The sequence below is a fragment of the Cimex lectularius genome, unplaced genomic scaffold (assembly GCF_000648675.2).
Source record: "Cimex lectularius strain Harlan isolate CLEC.00 unplaced genomic scaffold, Clec_2.1 scaffold187, whole genome shotgun sequence".
Classification (NCBI taxonomy): Eukaryota; Metazoa; Arthropoda; class Insecta; order Hemiptera; family Cimicidae; genus Cimex; species Cimex lectularius.
The window spans coordinates 764,361-780,859 of record NW_019392726.1 but is presented as its reverse complement, the minus strand read 5'-3'; the positions used below and the strand labels follow the sequence as shown (position 1 = coordinate 780,859).

The 16,499-nt window shown below is 32.0% G+C and overlaps 1 protein-coding gene across 2 annotated transcripts in view; it reads left to right on the top strand.

Annotated features, from left to right (window-relative positions):
- Window positions 1–9,838, top strand: part of LOC106669439 (tachykinin-like peptides receptor 99D) — a 134,159-nt gene extending 124,321 nt beyond the window's left edge. Inside the window, exons 5-7 of one of the 2 annotated variants that reach the window (XM_024226731.1) lie at window positions 3,081–3,229; window positions 4,612–4,663; window positions 9,455–9,838. In XM_024226731.1, coding sequence (XP_024082499.1) covers window positions 3,081–3,229; window positions 4,612–4,663; window positions 9,455–9,515 — 262 coding nt within the window. In that variant the 3' untranslated portion in view covers window positions 9,516–9,838. The remainder of the gene's footprint in view (window positions 1–3,080; window positions 3,230–4,611; window positions 4,664–9,454) is intronic. The other variant, XM_024226730.1, reaches the window with a different exon arrangement.
- The last annotated feature ends 6,661 nt before the right edge of the window (window positions 9,839–16,499 follow it).

Genomic DNA, 16,499 nt, shown 5'->3' with positions numbered 1-16,499 from the left:
GAGAGGGGAGAGAGANAAGGAAAGAGAGAGAGAGAGAGATAAACTGTGGAAAACATTTTCTGAATTAAATATTATTTTAGTTATCATTATTTTAGATAATCAGTCCGATCAATAGGAGGCCGAACAAAACAGGGTTTAATTATTGTTATGTCGTTATATAAGCATAAATTAGTCTCTTATCTGGGATAATCTATGCCGTCATTATACGATACTCTGTCATGATTAGCTAATGTAATTTATTTTAACAATTAATGATTTTACAATGTCTTATCGAACGCGCTTCGTTGGAAATAATAAATACCGACGATACCGCAAACTGGGCCACAGGAAAAAAGCAACAAACTGGGCCACAGGAAAAAAGCAACATCATTTCGCGCGGTTTGTGTTGTTATTGCATTTTCTTAGTAGTTTGATAATTACTCTTCCGACTCAATATCAATAATTCAAAGTTTTAAGTTTTTTAAAATATGTACCTGTTGGGTGATCTTTTAAAATGTATTAATTAATACTTATCAACAAATTCTTTTAAAAGAATTTTCTTTTTACTCACAAAGGGACGCTAAGGATGGGCGATTAATGATTTCAATGAAACTTTTTTTGGTGATATTAGGTGGATAAATATTAGACGCAATTTTTGCAAATGGGGGCCGAAATTTTTTTTAAAATGTAATTTACATAATATTTTTAAAATCAGGTTTTCTCTCCTTGTTGTCCATGCATTTTAAAGTTATCATGTATTAAATTCACTAATTTCGTGGTCCGCTTGACCAATTAATATACTACAATTAATTAAGGATTTTAGTTGAGATAAAAAAAGTCAAAAGAAAAATGGCAAAAAGGAGGGAAAATTCGAAAGGTGGGGTTGAGATGGGAAGTTAGTGTCCGAGCGGATCGAGGTCACGATAGCTCAAGTGGTAGAGCAGCGCCGTATCTAACCGAAGATCGTGGGTTCGAATCCCGCTCGTGCCATTGACTTTTTTATCTCAACTAAAAACCTTAATTAATTCTTCAAAATATGAATCACAATGAAAATAATAAATTATCTGATTTTTCTTCTAAATTTCCAACTGAAACGAAAATTTATTTTTTCTTTTTGTTCTAAAATTGTTTAAAGTTATTTTTATTACTCTCGATCCAGCCATCATAAAAATGCAAGAAAGGCATAATCAAAGGATAATATGAATTGTAGAAAAGGCTTCATCCTTAAGGGATTAACGATAAGCAATGCAAAGTTGACACACGGACACTTTTGAGCCCAAGCCAGCCGGTATCTGTCCGGCTTGTATTATAATAGATAAGACAAGATGCTTGATATGACCCATATATTTGAAGGGTGTCCTTGACTCCATATAGAGAGCACATAAGCCACCCGATATGAGAATTGTGTTTGAGAATGTCAACTTTTGGGTCCTTCTGTTTTGATATTTGGTGGAAACGAGGCTGTTTTATTGTGTTACTATACTGAAATACATCTTATTTTACGTTCCCCTTCCATATTGAGAGTGAAGTATTTATTAGTGTGAATGTGTAAGTGAGAATGCCATGCTTCAATTGAATATCGACAAAAATAAAAAAATATTTTTAAACAATCAAGAAATAAAAAATTAAAAACAAACTTCTGTTCAAACTTCAGAGCTTTTGCTTTCCTTTTGTTAAAGAATTGATCTGTCTGTGTCCAAACATAACCTAACTTACATCACCTAACTATAATCCTAACCTAATCCTACCTCACTTAAAAACTTCACACATTAGGGCAAAATGGTCTAGCTGTTGACAATCCCTGGAACTTCTTTGATTGCAAAGCGCATAAACCGAGAACTGACCCATGGACTATCAAACCAAAAAAATATATGTTGAATTGATCTATCTGTGTCTAAGGGCGATAAAGGAATATTGATATTGAGTGTTCTACCATGTAAATAGGAATGACCATATTTAAGAACAAAAGAGACAAAGAATGTGTTGAGGTTAATCCAAGCATAACCTAACTTAACATCACCTAACCTAATCCTACCTCTCTTAAAAACTTCACACATTGAGGCAAAATGGTCTAGCTGTTGACAATCCCTGGAACTTCTTTGATTGCGAAGCGCATAAACCAAGATTTGACCCATGGACTATCAATCCAAAACAATATAGAAAGCACATAAGGAATGCCACTCGATATGAGAATTATGCTTGAGAATGTTAGCTTTTGAGTCCTTCTGTATTGATATTTGGTGCAAATGAGTCAGTTTTATTGTATTACTATACTGATATACATTTTATTTTACGTTCCCCTTCCATATTGAGAGTGAAGTATTTATTAGTGTGAATGTGTAGGTAAGAATGCCATGCCACAATTGAATATCGATATAAATAAATAAATAAAAATAAAAAAATCAAGAAATAAAAACTTAACTTCTGTTCAAACGTCAGAGTGACCATTTGAATGTTAAAGCTTTTGCTTTCCTTTTGTTAAAGAATTGATCTGTCTGTGTCTAAGGGCGATAAAGGAATATTGATATTGAGTGTTCTACCATGTAAATAGGAATGACCATATTTAAGAACAAAAGAGACAAAGAATGTGTTGAGGTTAATCCAAGCATAACCTAACTTAACATCACCTAACCTAATCCTACCACACATAAAAACTTCACACATTGGGGCAAAATGGTCTAGCTGTTGACAATCCCTGGAACTTCTTTGATTGCGAAGCGCATAAACCGAGATCTGACCCATGGACTAGCAAACCAGAAAAATATATGTTGAATTCATCTGTTTGTGTCTAAGGGCGATAAAGGAATATTGATATTGAAATTGTAAATAGGAATGACCGTATTTAAGAACAAAAGAGACAAAGAGTGTGTTGAGGTTTATCCAAACATAACCTAACTTAACATAACCTAAGTTTAATCCTAACCTAATCTTACCTCACTTAAAAACTTCACACATTGAGGCAAAATGGTCTAGCTGTATTATATTATATTATATACTATCGCAATGTTGAATATATAAGGTAGATGTAATAATGATGTAATTGTTAACGCATAATGTTCAATTTTGAATTAAAAAAGTTTTTAATCATGTTTGGCTTTCAGGTTTAGGCGAGGCTTCAAGCAATTTTTTTCCTGGTGTCCTTACGTCTACGTTCCCCCTGAGGGCCTGACGAGGCGTGAAGCTGTCACAAGCCGCTATAACTATTCCTGTTCTGGATCACCAGAGTCCCACTACAGGATCGTTCGAAACGGTACATATTCAGAGACTCTGTAGCCTGTAGCGAATGACCTGCCAAATTGAACTGATTGTGCAATGCATGGTGCATATGCGTAGTGGCTAGATTATCATAAAAATAAATGAAAATAATAATAAGTGTATTATAGATTATTGATAATTTGTGTAAACAGCAAAACATTCCTTGTGTGATATTTAAAACTGTTTATCCAACCTTGTATAGAGAAGTAATTAAATAAATGTTCCATGTAATATTATTTAAATTTTAAATTTACCTTGCAATAATTCATAATCAATTATATCAGTCATAATGAAATTAAAAGAAAAACGTAAATCATTCAACTGTAGTACAGCCCCTGCATACATATGAAAGCTCATTGCAGATATTCAAAAAATCAACTTAAAATTAAAAACTATCAATTACACAATAAACCTAAAAGACAAATTCAATACCATGACAATCCTGCCTAGCAAGTTTTCTTATCCCAGTCAGTGAGACTATCAGCATACTGGCAAACAAAAAACCTGCAACAACAAATGCGACACAACTTATTAAAATCATAGAAGTCATTGTAACGTGTTTAGAGTGTAAGCAGTTCTGTTGTCCTTCTAGACGTCTTCCGGTATTTGATTGTGTCTGGCACTAAAGTCTGTTGCTGAAATTCTATTTTCAGTACATATTATCTAATCCTAAAATCATAATTATATGATTGTTCTTCCATGTTACCTTCTGATACTTACACTTTTACAAAAAGCATTTTCTGCCAAAAAATTTTCCCAGAATGATGAATTTTTCAGTTCTGGAAGTAAAAATTAGCTCAACGTAGGCAAACTTGTGAAGAAAAATATAGCATATACTATAATAAAATTATCTTAATTTCATATATGTTTCTTAGCATCCTCTAATGAGAAAACAACTCAGTAATAATTATTATATGAAAATATATTTTTCACTTACGTATGTGTGCAAAGTACAAAGGAATGTTTTGTTATGTAAAACAATTAAACAATTTGTAATTAATGTCTAAAACAATTATGCTTAGTGCTTTTAAATTGTTAATTTGACATTATTAACATAAATGTAAAATTTTGTTAATGGAGTCATTTAAATAAAAAAAATATACCAAATTTATGTTTAAAGGTGTAATAATCTTTAACAAAAAAAAAATTAAAATTCCTACTAGGTCACAGTGATTCCATAGAACAAAAGAAAACTTAAAAAATAAAATAAACATTTCTGTTTTGTTGTGAGTAGACACTAGAGCAGCTGTATGTTGAGGAGAAGTTGTATATTAATGCACTGAGAGTCTTTCTTCTCAATCTGTCTATATCCATAGCATGTAAAAACTGTTTCTTCAATCACCTTAAATCACATAGAATGTTTACTGTATGCTGAAGGTGCTCAACACTGTGAATCTAGCCTACAAAGACCTCTGGCACGTACGAAAAGGTAAGTGGGAAAAAAATTCTTCTCTTCATCACCAATATTGTTCATGAGTAGATAATAAATGTCAAGTTGATGTTTGTTTGTATGTAGTAATCGAATATTATAGTGACTGTTGTCAACTTGATTCTTCAACTTCAAAATTGAAGTTATGACAGTTGTACCAATAATAATTGGTATCCACGTTGGCTGGAATATATTGGAACTTTCCTTTCTAACATATAAGCTTTATTAACAGAAACATAGTAAAATAATTATTCTTCTAATATTAGATTTATTTTTTTCAATTCTACTACTGTAAAACTACTACTTACTGTTACTAGATAATTTCAGTTTTAATTGATTAGCAAGTAAATATTAGCAGAAACGTGTGGTGATTAGTGACCGTTAATTGATAATTATTCAGAAATCGTGAGATGCGGTCTGGTGTGATGTAGGTTTCAGAAAAACATTTTCTTTATCGTGCCAACGTTTTGATCTTTATTGAGATCATCTTCAGGGCCTGGGATTTACAAACATTGTTTAAATTTAACAAATACATTTAGGATGTGGAAAAGTGAATTTATACAATGCAAAATATATTTTTTATGTTCAATCAAAGTATTTCTACTCACTCAAAGTGTTTGTCTTCTGTGTAATTGTGTCATTCTTGCATGTCGTGCTGAGAGTGCCAGTGAGATTTTGCTGTTTTATGTTTATCTATACCGACTTCCTTCCCCACCCCTTCAAAATCCAACGTATATAAACAAAAAACAGCAAAATCTCACTGGCACTCTCAACACGACACGCAAGAATGGCACAATTACACAGAAGACAAACACTTTGAGTGAGTAGAAATACTTTGATTGAACATAAAAAATATATTTTGCATTGTATAAATTCACTTTTCCACATCCTAAATGTATTTGTTAATTGTAAACAATGATTGTAAATCACAGGCCCTGAAGATGATCTCAATAAAGTTCGAAACGTTGGCACGATAAAGAAAATGTTTTTCTGAAAGCTACATCACATCAGACCGCATCTCTCGATTTCTGATTAATTAGCAGAAACTATAAGTAACGCTATACTATAAACACTGAGTGTTATGGTGACATTTCATACATTTTTATTTTTATTTGTTTAATAATTTATTTTTATTATTCATTTAATGCTTTTGTACTAACATTTTTCAAAATACTGAAGCAGGTCTATCTTATAATGAACCAAAAAAGAATAATTTAAAAAAGTAAATATTAACCCTCCAATGCCTTTATAATAAGATTAAAGTGTTTTATTATTATTTGTTATATTTTTCATTTCTTGGCATTATATTTTCTTTGGCACTCTAATAGTGCAGTAAATTAATGCATGGTGATTAGTGACCGTTAGTCGATGATTATTCAGAAATTGTGAGATGCGGTCTGGTGTGATGTAGGTTTCAGAAAAACATTTTCTTTATTGTGCCAACATTTCAATCTTTATTGAGATCATCTTCAGGGCCTGGGATTTACAAACATTGTTTACATTTAACAAAAGCATGTAGGATGTGGAAAAAAGTGAATTTATACAATGCAAAAAAAAGGCCCTGAAGATGATCTCAATAAAGATCGAAACATTGGCACGATAAAGAAAATGTTTTTCTGTCACACCAGACCGCATCTCACTATTTCTGAATAAATAGTAAATTAATATTTTTTCTCAAAAATGCTACACTCAAAAAGTTACAGACCTGTCACCCTCGAGAAACCAGCCAATGGTGGCACTCAATTTGGAAGATTATGAGGGAATAAGGGGTTGAAGAAGTCCTCAGGCCATCGTCGTTTAATTCAGGTTTAAAGATCGTATAAATGTACATTTTTCTATATTCAGACTTCCCTTCACTTTTTGAACCAGTCATAAACTGTTGTTTGGTGTTGGAGGTTGCTCGGATAGGATTTGGGTTAGAAGACATCACTGAAGTTCAATACTTTTTTAAAAAAGATAGTTCCTACTCACAGTAGTTTTGGTGGCTGAGTCCTATTGTTGATTCTTTTATAGTTAATTTTTTTATTCTTTTAACTAGCAACCTATCAATAAATATTTCTAGATACCAATTGTTTTTTTGCTAAGGTTTTAATAGTTTCTAATTCTGTTTTATAGTTAGAGGGTGTTAATAGAAGTTTTAACAGTTGGTCTATGAGCCAAATGAAACCAGCAGCCTTTGGGACCATGGGTGGGAAGAATCCACTGGTATCATTGCGTCTGTAGTTGTGGGTTTTCTATATACCTCTATTTCTATTAGGTTGTTTATTATGGACAATTTTAAGTCTAAAAAGTTCAAATAACCATCTTTGTTAATTTTCAACGTAAAATTTATATTAATTAATTAAAGAGGAATTCTTTGAGATCCTCTAATGTACCCTACAATATGCGTGAAATATCGACCATATAGTATTTCCAAAAATGAACAGTTTTAATTAATCTGTTCTTTGATTTCTATCATTGAAGTACTTTCCCTATAGGTGATAAAGGAAAATCAGCAGTATAAATAGAATGGGACAATGAATGTTCCCTTGTGATACACCTACTTGAATTGGTTTGATATCTGAGTTGCTGCACCTCACTGAAGCAACAGTCAGTTCATTACATTTCAAGGATAAGTTAATATAGGACGAGGAAGAAGCGTTTAAGTTAATAAAAATTGCCTTGTCGCCTCCCCCTGTTAAAAGCCTGCACCACATCCAAGAATGCACCAAAATTGCCTGAATGCCTCACCCTATTAAAAGCCCAAAATTTACTTATTTGGAAATGGACGCATCTTTTTGGTTTTTCTTCTACTGCTACTAATTTCATTTCCTCCTGTCTGACAGAACGCAGAGAGTTAAATCTTCAAATTTTATCTCATTTCTTTTCTCTATCTCAGCTCGTGTATCCCAAGGCTCTATTTTTGGACCTTTACTCTTTTCCATGTTTTTAATCCGCATCACATCAGGAATGCACCCGAGTTGTTCTCTAGATTGGAGGAAATGGTTTCAATGATTCTTAACTTTGCTGGATCATGGAATGATGGAGATGGAACCGAATTGATTAGAATGAATGATTCTGTGTGTTTCAAGGGTTGGTATCAAACATTTTAAAAATAGTCTTTTAAGAATATGGGCATCTCAGAAAGAAAGCTGATGGGTCTGTTTGGGACTCAGCGCGCTATAGGTACAGAAGGACAAATTAGCTCTCAACGAGCCCAGAATACTTAATTACCTGGAAATTTTACATCTACATCTAGAAATATTGATTCATTATTTATTTTTATTTGTTTGCCACAGATAAATTTGATTTTTGTTAACAAAAACTTAAAATATTTTTTGCCTGGGAAGAGTACTTAAACATAAGGGCTTTTATGTATAGACTTATTTATTTTTAATGAAAAATAAATAAATAAATCCAATTTCATGGTTGTGAGACACCCCTTCTTAAATTTGGCATTAATAATAAGTGTACTATTATTGTTCCACTTGATTTTTCCAATCAATGTATTCCTGTAAATCAAATTTGCTTATTTGGAAATAGACGCATCTTTTTGGTTTTTCTTCTACTGCTACTAATTTCATTTACTCCTGTCTGTCTGACAGAACACAGAGAGTTAAATCTTCAAATTCTATTTCCTTTCTTTTCTCAATCTCAGCTGGTGTACCGCAAGGCTCTATTTCTGAACCTATACTCTTTTCCATGTTTTTAAATGATCTTCCATTAGTTCTTAATTTCTCCTAATTTCATCATTATTCTGGTGACAGTCAGCTTACTTTCAATGTCCTACAAGCAACATTTCTTAAGCTATCTCTCTGCTCAGCCGTGTTCTTCATTCTTTCAACCAATGGTCAAGAAATAACGGCATTCTTTTAAACCAAAACAAATCCCAGTCCTTATTAATTTTAAACCCAATACAGATTGCCCATCCCGCTACTCTATTAATTTTTGTCCTCAAGTTTTAAAAATCTTGGTATTATTTTTAACTCTAAGCTTACATGGCATGACCGTGTGCGGATTAAAAACATGGAAAAGAGTAAAGGTCCAAAAATAGAGCCTTGGGATACACAAGCTGAGATTGAGAAAAGAAAGGAGATAGAATTTGAAGATAGTTTTTTCACTCCACAGAAAACTAGAGGTTTCCTTATTAAATCCTTAATAATTCCATTATTCTCTTATTGTAGCGCTATTTTTTCACTTTCGTTAGACTCTTAATCTGCTCATCATCTTCAAATTGCTTATCATTCCTGCATTAGATACTGTTATGACCTTAAAAATTAAATCAAATAAATTTTCCTAATATCTATCATCTATTTTATGTAAGGGGGCTTAAAGCCCTATTTATACCATTAAAGTAAATAAATAATAAAGCATCGGAGAGTTAATTCAACTTGGTAATTTTGAACAATAATAAAATTGGTAAATTTGATATTATCAATTATTTTGCTCTGCCAATCCTCGCTGGGTTGGTCTTTCAGACAATTAACTACCCAGATCCAACACCGAACATGGCAAATTGTCGAAACACATTTAGCAAGGATAAGCAGATCGTAATTATTGATAATGATCAAATTAAAGATTCATCAACCTGCAGAAAAGCTCACAAAATTTCTTAATTGTGTGGTATTCAAACCGTATTATTTTTTAAAATATTTTTATTACCATTATTAAAATTAAGTTTCATTTAATCACATGTAATATATATTTTTTATTGTTCACCATACTATTATTAAAAAAATAGAAATACATGCTAAATTTCCAGGTAAAACGTAAATCTTCTTTATGTAAATTAACTCAATTTAACGGTTATAGGCACAATGCATCGGGGAGCAGTCGCGAACACAAATCCGTCTGGTTTAACGACGATTACTGATGGATATCACAACAATTTCCGTTCGAGAAAGACATGGCGGCATGGCGAGGGATCCTGACAGGACGCCCGGCGGAGGCAAGCGCCTTCTCAGACATGGATTTAATCTCTGAACAAGCGATTCGTTCCTAATTGATTAGTCACATGTTAATCAAATCGAACTGACCACGGTGTTATTTAGTTGAAATTCATATTTAAAAAAAAAAATTAATTGAGAATGTGATATTCATTACAGATTTCTTTTTATTGATTTTCCAAGCAAATTTGGTCTTTTGTTTGGAAAATTATTACCTCTTAATACTCTTAAACATATCAATGAACTTTGTACATACATAATAAACACAAATTTCATATTTTTCATTTTTATTTATTATATTTAAAGTGTATAATCAATTTTATATTAAAATAAGTTAATAATCATTCCTTGTGTTCTTTATTTAACTTAAAAATTAATCATGTTATTTTTATAATATAAATTTTAATAATTTATGGTTAAAATAAAAATTAAATTCAATGTAAATAAAATAAAAATACTGAAAGAAAGGACCATATTTCTAACAAATCGTAATAGATGTTTAGCAGTAAATGATTGTAGTAGTTGTCCTAATGATAAAAATTATATTATTATACAAAATAAAATTAAGAAAAAATATTTGTCTAATTCTTGTAAAAAACAAAAAATTGAACAGTTTAAATATAGCATACTATTTAATTGTATTGAATTTTTCGCATGATCTGGCAGATCTGTTCAAATGAAAATATTTTTGCTGTTGGTGTTATTCCTTATGACAGTCTTTGTAAATAAAAAAAAAATTATGTTTAAAGAAAAAACTATCAAAGGAATAATATATTCATTGACTAAATAAAATTTTAATAATAGTTCAATATGTTATTATTGTTCACATTAATAACATCAAATTGAAAAAGGGAAAATAAACGCTTTAAATAGTAATCGTACTAGTGGAAAGTATCTTCTGTTTTTTCTGAAAAATAAAAATAAAACTTGTAAATTACAACAATAATTATATATAAATCAGTTAAATGGTTAAAATTAACTGTAAACCTTCCATAAAATTGTTCAAATGTATGCTTCCTTTTGGATTTACTCACAAAAATTGTAAACATGTATAATCTGTATACGTTTTAATAATTAAATGAAGAAACAAAGTGCTATATTTTAGTATTGAATTTATTCAAGAATTAACTGAACCTTTGAGACACCATTTATGCTGCCTTCCTTTACCATTTTCTCTTTTATTGTTCTATGCTTTTATATTTATTTTAGCCTTAGATCCAATGTCAATCCCAGGCGTGGCAAATTGGACATCCTAACAATTTATCTCCCATGGTTCCCTACCATTTCATCAACATGAATATTATTAATTTTATATTCTTTTTAGAGTCTCGTTTTAGCTTTTGTGTAAAGTTGTTCAATATTTTTCAATTAATTAAGGTTTTTTAGTTGGGATAATAAAGTCAGCGTCACGAGCGGGATTTGAACCCATGATCTTCGGCGAGATACGCCGCTGCTTTACCACTTGAGCTATTGTGACTTCGATCCACTCGGACACTAACTTCCCATCTCAACCCCACCTTTTGAATTTTCCCTCCTTTTTGCCATTTTTCAAATGTCGTGCAATCTATTTGATTCTCGGCGACAAATGAAATGGACATGGAGAGCTTTAGTGAAGGTATACTTCATTTAAACTTATTAAATTCATTAGTTTTTGTGGTCCGCTTGACCAATTAATTTCTTTCAATTAATTAAGGTTTTTTAGTTGAGATAAGTGGATAGTGGAGATGAGATAATGGATCGAAGTCACAATTCTCAAGTGGTAAAGCAGTGACGCATCTAGCCAAAGGTCATGGGTTCGAATCCTGCTCGTGTCACTGACTTTTTTCTCTCGACTAAAAAACCTTTTTCAAAACCAATTTTCCAATTTGTGGTAAATTGATTTATTTTTAAAAGCTCAATTCTACACGTACATATCCTTAGTGGCTTTGGGTTTTGGCATTCTGGGGTCAGAAGTGACTTGTGGTTTCTTCAAATTTCAACTCTGTTTGTTTATCAAGCGTTTCTTTTGTTATGAACTAGTTGTTTACACTAACATTAATAAAAATATTCTAAAAATTACAAAAAATATAGTAATAATTATGGTAAGTATCAAAAGATGGTAATTCTCCTCAATAGTGACTTGTGGTTTCTTCAAATTTCAACTTTATTCATTTCATCAACTATTTCTTTTGTTATGAATTAGTTGTTTACTCTAACATTAATAAAAATATTCTAAAAATTAAAAAAAAAGCTAGCAATTATGGTATGCATAAAAAATTGTAATTCTCCTAAATTAATTAAGGTTTTTAGTTGAGATAAAAAAGTCAATGGCACGAGCGGGATTCGAACCCACGATCTTCGGCTAGATACGCCGCTGCTCTACCACTTGAGGTATCGTGACCTTGATCCACTCGGACACTAACTTCCCATCTCAACCCCACCTTTTGAATTTTCCCTCCTTTTTGCCATTTTTCAAATGTCGTGTAATGAAAATTCGCAGTGATAAGCTCTTATGCTTTTCTTTATTCATTGGAGGTACCGCTCTGCTAAATTTGCCTGGGGATAATAGGCAATGTTATGAATATATTTCAATCCCCAGATTGAAAAAAAGGTATAAATACCAAGATAAATATAAATCTTAATATTCGTAATATATAATAACGTGTCGTACATCAAAAAAGACAATAAAATTTTTTTTCGATTTTTTGGGGTTTTTTTGCATTTTTCTTGAAAAATACGTTAAAAAAACGTACCTACGAGCCTTTTACATCGAAAAAGAAAAAAAATTTAGATTTTTTTAAAAAGTTTTTTGCGTTTTTCTTGAGAATACGTAAAAAAACGTATCGTACCAGCCTTTTACATCGAAAAAGACAATAAAATTTTTTCGATTTTTATCGAAAAAGACTAAAAAAATTTTCGATTTTTTTTAGTTTTTTGCGTTTTTCTTGAAAATACGTAAAAAAAACGTGTAGTACCAGCCTTTTACATCGAAAAAGACAATAAAAAATTTTTCGATTTTTTTCAGTTTTTTGCGTTTTTCTTGATAAATACGTAAAAAAAATCGCCTACGAGCCGTTTACATCGAAAAAGAATAAAAAATTTTTCGATTTTTATCGAAAAAGACAAAAAATTTTCGATTTTTTTTAGTTTTTGCGTTTTTCTTGAAAATACGTAAAAAAAACGTGTCGTACCAGCCTTTTACATCGAAAAAGAAAAAAAATTTTCGATTTTTTGTTTTTTTTTTGCGTTTTTCTTGAAAAATACGTAAAAAACGTGCCTACGAGCCTTTTACATCGAAAAAGACAATAAAATTTTTTTCGATTTTTATCGGACTAAAAAATTTTTCGATTTTTTTTAGTTTTTTGCGCTTTTCTTGAAACATACTTAAAAAACGTGCCTACGAGCCTTTTACATCGAAAAAGACAATATTTTTTCGATTTTTTGGTTTTTTTTTGCGTTTTTCTGGAAAAATGCGTAAAAAAACGTCCCTTCGAGCCTTGATGTTGGCAAAGAAATATAGATTGTGATGGAAAATATTTCGAATAAATTTTCTTTATTTTCTAACAATTAAAAATAGTTTTAATTGCCTTTTCAAAATCTTCTTTATTTTTGCACCTGCCCAATAACATTAATTTAAATAATATAAATTAAAAAATACAACTGGTCTTTTATAACATGGGAATATATCCAGTCAGGGTTGTCTGCCTAAAAGGAAGGTACTTTTTAATTATTGAGACAGGTCTGAAGATTAAGAAAGATTTTAATTAATCATACTTCTTGTCTAAAGTTTTGGTTGAGATGAAAAAGTTAGTGTATGACCGGGATTCAAACCCATGACCTTCGGCTCAATACGTTGCTCTTCTAACCACTTGAGCTATTGTGACTTCGATCCACCCAGACACCAACTACTCGGACAACTACATTTCAACCTACAAAAGGGAAAATGCGAAACGTTGTAGGTTGAGATGAGTAGTTGGTGCCTGGGTGGATCGAAGTCACGATAGCTCAAGTGGTTAGAAGAGCAACGTATTGAGTCGAAGGCCATGTATTCGAATCCCGGTCATATACTAACTTTTTCATCTCAATCAAGACTTCAGATAAGAAGTATAATTAATTGAAATCATTAAATAGATCAATTATGACCACTAAGCATATATGGATTATGAAAGAGGTTACTTAAATATACCATATAATTTTTCCCTCGTAGTTTTTGCATTATGCAAGCAAGCTTTATCCTGGGGGAACAAAAAATGGCTGATGTAATGATAGGAAGATACAAACTCCACTGTTGTATCTTTAGTATAGGCCGCAGTGGTGTAGCGAGGAGAAACGACAGCCAAACTGGTAGAATTGAGAAAACTGCTCCAAGTGAACGTTCATTTAGTGTATAAAGAAAACTACTATAAAAACAGATTTTCTTTTACATGTCTGTATACATAAACATGATGAATTATAAATTATGTAAAATATTAGTAAACATTGTTGAACCGAACTCAGTCAGTTTAAATAAAATAGTTAGGCATTGCTATGGTTAGGGTTAGAGTTGATTATGACTGCTAAACATGTATGGATTAATATAGTAATTAAAGAAGTAATTACTTTGCTAACAGGTGCACACTTCATAAGTCGCTGAGAATCAAATTCTGACACCACAACGTTAAAAAATAATGTAAAAAGAGAGAAAATTCAAAAGGTTGTAGGTTAAGATCAGTGGGTGTCCAAGTTTCAAATCTCAGACATTAGATAAAAAGTATAATTAACTGAAACAATTTCAATTAATTATTTTTTTTATCTAAGGTCTTGGTTGAAATGAAAAAGAAAGAGTTTTGTGTGGGATGATGGCATGATAGCTAGGGGGTTAGACCAACAGCGTATTGAGCTGAAGGTCGTGTGTTCGAATTCAAGACCTTGGATGAAAAGCATAATTAAATGAAATATTTTTTATTAATCATTCTTTTTATCTAAGGTCTTGGTTGAGATGAAAAAGAAAGTGTCACGTGTGGGATCGTTATAAGGATGATAGCTTACGTGGTTACAGCAGAAACGGATGGACTAGGTCATGGATTTGAATTCCACTCGTGGCACTAACTTTTTCATCTCAACCAAGACTTTCAATAAGAAGTATAATTAATTGAAATAATTGAATAGGTCAATGATGACCTCTATAAAGACATATGGATTCATTTAATTAAAATGTTAATTATTTATAATCGAGTGATGAAACCTCATTATGAAAAAAAGCAGAATGAGATAAAACTTTTGAAACACCTGTCGTTTAATGTATAACTAGAAGTATTAGTTGGGGTGTAATATACTGCACCCTTTAAGAACTATTGTATCCCCCGTTCTGTGCTTAAAACACAAGGTAAGTAAGTACTACTTCATCGAGGAACTTGATTAGTACGCTCGGTTTCAGTGGTTGAATTTCTAATACAGTCACATTGTACATCCAAAGCACTTCCTCCTGAAAGCGTAGCACCAGAGTTTGTTAGTAGGTGTAGTGGTGTCTCCTCTGCTTCTTTGCAGAATCTGATATGCCGTCTTGGATTATACCAATATTCTTTAAATGTCCATTTAGTTAGGAAGCTCAAGTAGCTCAAGTGGTTAGAGCAACGGCGTATTAAGGCGATCTTGGGTTCGAATCCCGCCCTTGACAATAACTTTTTCATCTCGACCAAGACTTTAGGTAAAAATTAATTGAAATTTTAAAGAATAATCATTATTGTTTTGTATATTTTGTGGCGCAAAATAATGACCAACAAGAAGATCTCACTAGAGAGAAAGATAGTGATATTCAACACTAAGATCTGCAGTATGTTATGGTGCACAGGTCTAGGGTTACTTATACTTGAAGGAAGTAGAAAAGGTCCAGAAATACTTCATCCAGAAACTGCTCTGCCTGCCAATTAGCACCCCAGAGTACATCTTATGTATTGCTCGGTCCTGCCACTCTACAGTCACACTTTGAGCCTGCATTTGAAATATATTAGGAAAGTCTGAATCACACACCTGACAGACTGACGCAGGTTTTGGCTGACGTGGTAATAAATAAAGGCATATTATGGCACAAGCAGCTGTCACAGTTAGGTAGGCTGTGTAGGAGTAAGTAGGGAGGAACTGAAGTCCTCTAATACCACTGACCTGATTAAAAAGGAAAGACCTGTTAACCCGTACGCAAGACTGGATTTTTCTTTGGGCGAAACTACACGGAGTGCTCTAATATGACAGCCTATGAGGTGTCTCTGGTTTTGAGGGCGAGGGGTGAATTGCTTCAGCTGAACTGCCAACCTTGGAGACAGGACCATGCCATCATGTACTCTTTATATAACCTCAACGTCCCAGAGGACACTCTCCACTTCATAGGAGTGTGCCCAGTTCTGAGAGAATTCCGCCAAAGGTACTTTGGGAAACTGAAGCTGGATGTAGAAGTTATTGGAATCCTTAACGGAAGGAAATAAATTTATAAAGCAACTCGACAGACGGCTAAGGCCATTGTCAATTTAGCTTTTCAAAATGTAAATTTAATGTAAATAATTTTGTGTAAATAAAGCTTTCCATTCATTCATATTTTGTAATATGTTTTATTATAATATTATTTCATTTATTACAAAATTAAATTTATTCCTAATATATGTACATGTTAGATGACTTAAAGCCTTAATTGTACTTTTGAAGTAAATAAAATAAATTCAACGAATACTTTTTTATAGAACAGGGTAATAAAATTATTTAAACTAGGATTTTTTGAGTATTTAGTAATTATTTAAAAAAAATATATTTTTGATAAATAAATGTAAATGTGTTTTTTTAAATTTTTGTGTAGTCCAATGTAGTGTCCGTTCTGCATTGTCAGCGCCATCTTCCGCCGTGGGTCTGAACTAAACGACCGTTGCACCCCCGCCGGGTCCGTTTCTCGACAAAGCGATCAGTGC